This window comes from Cervus elaphus, chromosome 15 (genome assembly GCF_910594005.1).
Source record: "Cervus elaphus chromosome 15, mCerEla1.1, whole genome shotgun sequence".
In the NCBI taxonomy this organism is placed as follows: Eukaryota; Metazoa; Chordata; class Mammalia; order Artiodactyla; family Cervidae; genus Cervus; species Cervus elaphus.
Genome location: NC_057829.1, coordinates 56,727,526 through 56,736,013, shown reverse-complemented (window position 1 = coordinate 56,736,013; position 8,488 = coordinate 56,727,526). Strand labels below are relative to the sequence as shown.

Below are 8,488 nucleotides of genomic sequence, written 5' to 3'. Positions count from 1 at the left end.
GTTTATGTGCTAGTATTATTATTTCAATAATAGTTTTAAAATATTTTTAATAAGTGACATGGCTAGCAGCCTTTCAGAAATCTTCTCAGCAACTTTTCATAAGAATCCTTGTACATTTCCTTTCCCATAGTAGCTTTAGGATCCGTGTGCAGTTTCCCATCCTTTCCCTTAAAAGGGGTATGTTATTTTTTTCAATTAATTTTGGAGTCTAGTTGATTTACAATGCGTTAGTTTCTGGGGTACAGCAGTTAATCAGTTACACACATATGTGAAGTGAAAGTCACTCAGTCGTGTCCGACTCTTTGCAATCCCATGGACTGTAAACCATGGAATTCTCCAGGCCAGAATACTGGAGTGGGTAGCTTTTCCTTTCTCCAGGGGATCTTCCCAACCCAGGGATCGAACCCAGGTCTCCTGCATTGCAGGTGGATTCTTTATCAGCTGAGTCACACAAACAAGGCCCAAGAATATTGGCATTGGTATCCATTCTTTTTGTGATTCCATTTCCATACAGGTCATTACAGAGTACTGAATAGAGGTCCCGGTGTTATATAGTAGGTTCTTATTATTAATAGTTATCTATTTTATATATAGTAATGTGTATATGTAAATCCAATATGTTATTAGGTCATGGCAAATATATATACTTATTTAAGGAGAACCAAAATCATTGTAATACTAAACTTTTCTGCCCAGGAATGGCAGATAGTATTCTATTTGTGCTAGTCTTATTTTATTCCTACATAACATTATTTTATTGTTTCTTCTTTATATACCCAGAAGCAGACTCCTTCATTTTATTGGTAATGTCAAATTGTTTTTCAAAACATTCAGACCCACAGCAGTGAGAGATCCACATCCTCTAATACTTGCATTGTCAAATTTTTAATTTTTGTCAATTTCAGCAGGTGTAAAATGGTGTTACACATTACCTAATTTGAATTTCCCCAATTACCAATATGTCTAAGCATTTTTTGGACTGCTCAGTCGCCACTAGGGTCTCCCATTTTGAGAAATGCCTGTGTTTTTTTCTTACCTCACTTTTTTCATAGTTTAATATATTCTGGATATGAATCCTTTGCCCTTTAAATGTATTGCAAATATTTTCTCCCACTTTGTGACCCACCTCTTTACTTTCTTTACAGAAATCGTTTGATGAACAAGGGTGTTCTTAATTTTAATATAGTCAAACTTATAATCTTTTAGGATGAAATGTTCTTTGAAGCTCAGTTAAAAGCTCTTTGTTATCCCCAATCAGGAAGTCTTCTATATTTTCTTAACATTTAAAATACTTCGATTTTTGTATCAAGCCCTATATAAAATCCATCTGGAATTGATTTTGTGTATGCATCTAGATATACATTTTCCCCCATATGTATAACCAGTTGTTTCGTAACAATTTACTGAACAGCTCCTTCTTCCCACATGATCTGTAATGCTACCTCTGGTGTATGTAAAAATCCCATTTACTCTCCGTTCAGCTGGTTAGATGAGTATGTCCTGCACCATTATTATACTTAATGACTATAGTCTCAACGCTGTTCTTGACGTCTGGTCCTCCTGGTTTTTTTACTCTTCAGGAATGTCCTGTCTACTCTTAGCACTTTACAGATTATTTCTTACTCACTCTAGATTCTTTCACAAGTTTTGGGAGAGAAAAAAGCATGTCACTCAAGATCCCCATTTTTGTTGGAGTGTTCTTTTAACTTTCTTCCCCCACCTTTCCAGTTCTATTTCTACTTTAAGTGATTCTAGTCCTGCTAGAAAACTCTAAAGGAATAAAAGAATATACAGTAAAAAGTCTTTTTAACAAACTGTCCCCTGGTACCCAGGTGTCCTCCCAATAGTGTGTGTGTAGCCTGCAGGCATTTTATGAATAAAGCAGCTAATGTATATTGTACTTTTTCCTATTTTATACAAATGAGAGTAACAAATCAAACACAGCTGCCAACTTCTTGCTTTTTCATTTATTCTATCTTGAAGATTATTCCATATCAGTTAATAAAGTTCTTCTCATTTTACACGAGTGTAATTTCAGTCTGTTTACCCATGTCCCTGTTCACCATGCTTCTTGCAGTCCATTCTTGCCTTTCTGGATTCTACTGTCTTTTTTCCTGAACAACCCTGAGTTCTTACAGCAAAATCTGAAAATGTGTTTTTCAGCCTCTCTTTTGAATGCTAACTTATCTCTGTATAGAATTCAAAGCTATCACCCATTCTTTTCATCACTTGTAACTTATTTTGTTTCCTTCTGGTCCATATTGCTGCCATTGAGAAAGCCTGCTACCAGTGCAATTATTCCTTTGCAGGTAATGTCTTTTTAGTTGCTTTCAGATTTTTCTCATCTTTTGCAATTGTACTGTATGTCTAGAAGCAGACTTGTTTTTATTCACCGCTTCAGATATTTGTTATGTCTTTTAATTTGAAGATCTGTATCTCTTTAAAAAATTCTGGAAAAAAAAAATCTTCAAACCTCTTCCCTCCCCTATTATGTTGGATCTTCTCATCCTGTTCTCCATGCTTCTTAGCTTTTTCCTATTTCCCATCCCTTCCTCTGTTATAACTGGGTATCATCTTTCTTTTGGGGGGGTATCGTCTTGATTTATCTTCTAGTTCACCAGTTTTCTCTTCACATATGCCCAATTTGTGGTTTAATCTGTTCACCAAGCTCTTACTTTCACTAATCACACATTTTTTAGTTCCAAAAGACTTAGTTTTTCAAATCTACTCTGCCTTTTTTCAGTGTCATCTTTCCTAATGGTTTTTATATTTTCCTCTCCCAGCCAATCATTTTAAATATTCTGACTCCATAGTTATCATATATTAAGTTTGTGGGGGTGCTAAACCTCTAAGGTTGATTGCTGACTTGTACTCACAATGGACTGTTTTGGACTTCTAATCATCTGAGTGGAGCCTTTTTCTTCTGTGCTATAGCAATATGATGCAGTTAAGATTGTGGGTATGTATTCTATCCCCACCCAGGCTGCTATACTGTCTGTGCGCTTTTGTGAGTCATTTTCAAACTAAGATCTTCAGCCACTTAGGGACATACATACCTCACATTTTGAGCTTCTGAAGGTTTCATCTGAACAAAGATGAAAAAAAGGGTTTTCATCTGAACCAGTGGCTAATCAATTTTGCTTGTTTTAAAATTCTATGTTCTGTAGCTCCATGAAAAGTGAGAAAACCCAACCAGTGGTCCTGGGAATTCAGGGAAATAATAATATAATTACAATAACCAGCTTTTGCCAGTTACAGTATTTATTAGCACATACAGAAAATCATTTAGTTCCCTCAACAAATCTGTAAGTACTGTAAGGCTTATAAAGGTTATGTAATTTGTTCAAGGTTGTACAGTTGGTATGGGATAGGCTAAAATTCAAATCCAGATTCATCTGACTCTAGAGCCCAATCACTTAATAACTCTTTTCACTCAAGTAAAACTTACTTGAGGAACTATTATGTGTCAGCATGAGCTAAGTGATGGGTCTAGTGGTAAACCAAACAGATTACTTTTCTTCTACCTTTCAAATTATCTGTGAGGGACTAGAGTTTCTGTTTTCCTCTTAATTTCCAATTTGTTGCAGACCAAAATCTTAAAAGAAATTTAAGGGACTTCCCTGCTGGTCCAGTGGTTAAGACTCTGTGCTCCCAATGCAGGGGGCATGGGTTCATTCCCTGGTTAGGGAACTAAGATATTACATGCCACATGGTGCAGCCTTAAAGAAAAAAAGAGAAAGAAATTTAAAACACTGCATCAATGTCAAACTGCCATAAAAGTTTCCTCTCAATTTTTGTTTTCATCTCTCCATGGGCTGGAAACAAACAGTCTGCAGGCCAGCCCCAACTACAGGTCACTTTCATGCAGCACTGCTCTACAAGGTACTGGCAGACCATCTGGAGGGCTTTGTGCAGATTTTTGTGATGGTGATGACAACAATTGTGGATGGTAAAAAAGTGGAGAAGACATTTCTGACAATGATGGCTTGTATGGGGACAGCAAGAACCTTCTAAGAAGCTATAATTAAGATTTTAGGTCACAGTCTTTCTCAGCTAGTAAAGCATGAGGAGGAGGAGGTGGGTACAGATTTAGTAGATAGTGAAAAGGCTAACTTTATACAAATCTGACAGTTCTCCTGGTGAAGAATGTATACCACCATTTGCTTCCTCTGTTACTCTACTCCTCTAATAGGACAGGACAGTAGGAAAGGGGCCAGTCACTAACACTAATCACAAAGCTTAGGGAAATTTACTGCAAATTTTCTTTCCTCATCAACCTGCAAAGAAAAGGATCGCACATGCTTAGGAACTAGCAAGCGGACACATTAACATTATCCCAACTCAAGCAGTAAGATAAAGCTGCTGAAAAGTATTTCAAAGCTAAATGACTTATGAGTTATTTGCATCACTATTCTCTTATTATCTCTTGTGTTTGTGTATTATTGTGATCATACACACATTTAGCATACTGAAATCTAAAATACATATATCTTACTATACCTTTTAAGAGTAATAAATACCACTAACTTTAAGGTTTGTAAACTCATAAATTTTGTATATGACACAGAAAACAAAAATATATTCCTATGCCTCTTTATAAGTTAAGAGAGATTTCCCGGGGGTATTCCCTGGTGGTCCAGGGGTTAGGACTCTGCTCTCTCACTGCCGAGGGCCTGGGTTCAATCCCTGGTTGGAGAATTAAAATCCTGCAAGCTGTACAGCGTGTCCCTCCCCCCACCCCCCCAAAAGACAGATTTTCCAGGAAAGAGCTTGAAAGTTTGCCAAAACTTATGTTGGAAGGACTAAATGTCTAAAAGCATATGACAACTACTTTCATCTTAAAGCATCTGAGGAGGTATGGTCACAGCGTTCAGTATTTCAAATTTTAAACTGTAGTCTCTATCACTATTAGAATCAAAACTACATTATTTTCCTGCAATTGTGGTTTATTGTAATCTTAATCCATTTTTTTCAAAGACCATTCAATACATTTATACTATTCCAGTAATTACCATGCTACCCAGAAAAACAAGTGAACAGTTTATTAAGAATTAAATGAGGGTATGGAATGTGATACAGTACAAGTAAGACACTCAAGATGGATACAATAGTACTACTCACACAAAAAGTTAAATCTCTTAAAAAAAATCATAAGACAAAAGAAAAAGCAATTCCATCATCATAAAGTAAGATATTTCATGCAAAAACTTCAAAGAAATCCCCAGTTCCCCCCCCACACCCCCAAGCTCCTAACAAAAAGCTATCTGAAATATGCCATGCTAACATATTAACCACAATATAATCATTCATAGAAAAGCAACACACTAATTAAGAAATGAATTAGATGAAACAACACAGGCTGCAAAATCGTAAACTCATAGATCATGATGATTTTACATGATAAACAATTCCAGATTCATTCATATGGTGAGCAATATGAGCTAAATGATGAGAGAGAAGGTATGTAAATATAAACTCCACTAACTCATCTCATTATCTTCTAATTATAAAACCTGGAAGCTTCCAGAACCTGAAAAATTATATAAAATTTGGCATACTCCATTTGTGTTCCAAGAAACAACTTTAGGATCATATTTGCAATTATTAGAGAGCTGTATAAAAAGCACTTTATGGTCAGGAATTGACCTCTTAAATAATGATCACAATTTACATCAATAGAAACAACTCCAGATATGCATTTACTGTGAATAACTCTTACTCAAGACAAGAAACATGATTTTCTAGCACTTTATGTACAAGTTACTGCAAAGGCCCAGTTAATTTAGAGACTGAATAAAATGTAAAACAAATGTGAACTGGTACAGAGAGTGGATAGGAACAGCCTCATTAACAGAGGTTTAAGTGGGTAACAATCTTTCTTTGACTTCCAAGAGATCGAGAGTCAACAGATTGCCAAGCTGTAACTCATGTCTCTGTACCAAGATGCTTTAGCATATTTCATGGAAAAGTAGTTTTACCTTAAAAAATAGGAATGGCATTTTATGGGATGGTATTCCCCTCCACAGCTGCCAAACAAGCCTGGTCACCAGGCGATGCAGAGTGTATTTCCAAGTGGGTGTAACATGTCACGATGAGGCAACCCAGAAGCGGAAGCACCCATCTCATGGCACCTGCTTATTCAGCAGGCCAGGAGAGAACTGGGACACCCACGTGTCATGGTTTTGGGTTGAGCTTACCTATGGTGTATAAACTGGTTATACATGAAATAGTAAGGCCAAAGAAAAGGAACAGGAGAAAAACCACCCACTCCCATCTGCTATTTTTTTCCCTTTAAATTTAAGGTAATTAGAACAGATTCGAAAAATTTCAGGATTACCCTTCCCACCATCTGAAATTCAACTTCCTATTTACATTCCATGAAAACAACACTATAACTGTTCTCTAAAAAACAGAAGCTCTTGCTCTAATTTTCACAAAATAACATAAGAAAAATTTTCAATGTGAAACCCAGAGTGTGAGGCTTGTAAAGAAGTGTCTTTAATAATCAGGACTGTGAAAGTTAGAGCTCTTTGGAATGTGTGTTATACATACAAAGTTATCACAAATTAAACTCCCAGAGTATTTATGAAACAAGTTCTTAAATGGGAAAGATTACTGATGAGAGATAAATGTTTCCATCAACAAATTAAATCTGAAGGATCAATCTTTCCCAAGTGACAAGGTGTCTGCTAACAATTCAACACAGCCTCTGGAATCAAACGTCAAAGATCACTCAATCATGATGATTCAAGATGAAGTACAGACGAGCAGTACATATGAAAAAAATCTGTAAACCGCTGCCATTCTAAAACAGTAGATTTATATTACAAAGCAATGTAAATAAATATTGGGCTAGTACAAAAGCTCTTATTTACAGTTTTACAAATGAAACTGTATTCAGTGTGAATGCTGTGTTTGAAGAACACAGTACTGTATTAGTGAAACGAGTTCTGTTGAGGGGAATTACAGTTTCTGTTAGAATCAATGTATAAAAGATTCAAGTTAACTCTGTTTATAATTTAGTACAGACAAACCCAGCTTAACCTGGAATGGCATCTGTTAAAGTGCTGAAAAACAGGAAACATTTAGAAAACACTGTACATTATTAAAGCTCTATCAAGTCAGAATGGTAAAACCCTTTCACATTTTTAACCTTTTGCCACAGGGTTGTGGACAAGATGATTTTTCTCGGCAAAGGAGTAAAACTTACGAGGCCACCAGCTGCTTAGATGATTTTAGGTTCGGCGGTGCTAGTTTCCTAAAACAACTATTTACCCATCAACCATACCTTCAGGCCTTACAATCTGGTAAGTAATTAAATATTCAGGATAAGCCTGGAAGAGAAAGATTAATTCAAAAATTGGTAAATAAATTTTTTGAATGGAGACTTATTCTAAGGATTCCTTATTTTTAGGGAAGAAGCTCTAAATTAGTGTTGCAGATCAGAATAATCAAAGGGCCTCTTCTCAAAACAGCCTTACGTGACTGCAATCCCTCCGATTCTCAATCAGCATGTCTAGGATAACTGCTGAGCATGTGTTTGTCTTTAGGAACTGAGGTTATCCTGATACATATCCCCAGTACATAATGCTGCTCTAGAGATGCTTCTGACTGCATCTATGCCACTAAGAGCAAGAGAGAATTACACATTTCTTTGCTACAGAGAGGTTAACTATTAAAATATATATAGGATTCTAATTAATTATATTTTACAGAAGCTTAAAAAAAATTCAGAATAGCTGGCAAAATCTGAATAAGGTCTGTAGGTTAGATTTACTACACCAATGATATTTTCCCGATTTTACAATTTTAAGACCATGTCCTTAAAATTTAGGTGTACTTAGGAAATACACCCTTAAGTATTTAAGTGTAAAGGAAGACACTTATACCTTACTTCAAAGCAGCTCGGGGAGGATGCGGGGGGAAGGATACACACATATAGTAGGGAGAACATGATAAAGGAGAGAGAATGCTAAAGTATTAACATTTTGAATATCTGGGTAAGGGGTCTAAGGGAATTCTCTTTACTATTATTTCAACTTTAAGTGTGAAATAATTTACAAATAAAAGTTAAAAAGAAATCCAGTTCGTAAGGCACTCTGCCTTGTTAATTTAAAAGATTAGTAAGAGATTAAAGTATTGCTGAAAATGAACAAATAAAACTGAATTACCTGTTCTCCTCTGTAAATAACATATTCAGCTAATGCTAGGCCATTTACACTAGGTCGACCAGTGACTGAGTGATGACCTGGAGGAGAATGCGCCATTTTCATTGCACTGAACTGCAGGAAAGACTTTCCCAAGGTTACACGGCAAAAGAGCAGCTGCCTGTAACACATGAAAAGGAAAAGATTTCCCTGAGACAAGGCCATACAGGATAGTTTTATTTATGTCCACTACGTAAGCTTCTGAATGCATTTATACATAAACACAATTGTTTTCACCATTTTACCCTTTAAAATAATTTTTAAAGAATATCTTCTACTAC

At 35.9% G+C, this 8,488-nt stretch overlaps 1 protein-coding gene across 1 annotated transcript in view; it reads right to left on the bottom strand.

The window, feature by feature from the left end:
• Nucleotides 1–4,928: 4,928 nt before the first annotated feature.
• Nucleotides 4,929–8,488, bottom strand: part of TNKS2 (tankyrase 2) — a 63,758-nt gene continuing 60,198 nt past the window's right edge. The window contains exons 26-27 of the mRNA XM_043925248.1: nucleotides 8,172–8,328; nucleotides 4,929–7,334 (exon numbers count right to left, since the gene is read on the bottom strand). Of these exons, the coding sequence (XP_043781183.1) occupies nucleotides 7,272–7,334; nucleotides 8,172–8,328 (220 nt within the window). The 3' untranslated portion in view covers nucleotides 4,929–7,271. The remainder of the gene's footprint in view (nucleotides 7,335–8,171; nucleotides 8,329–8,488) is intronic.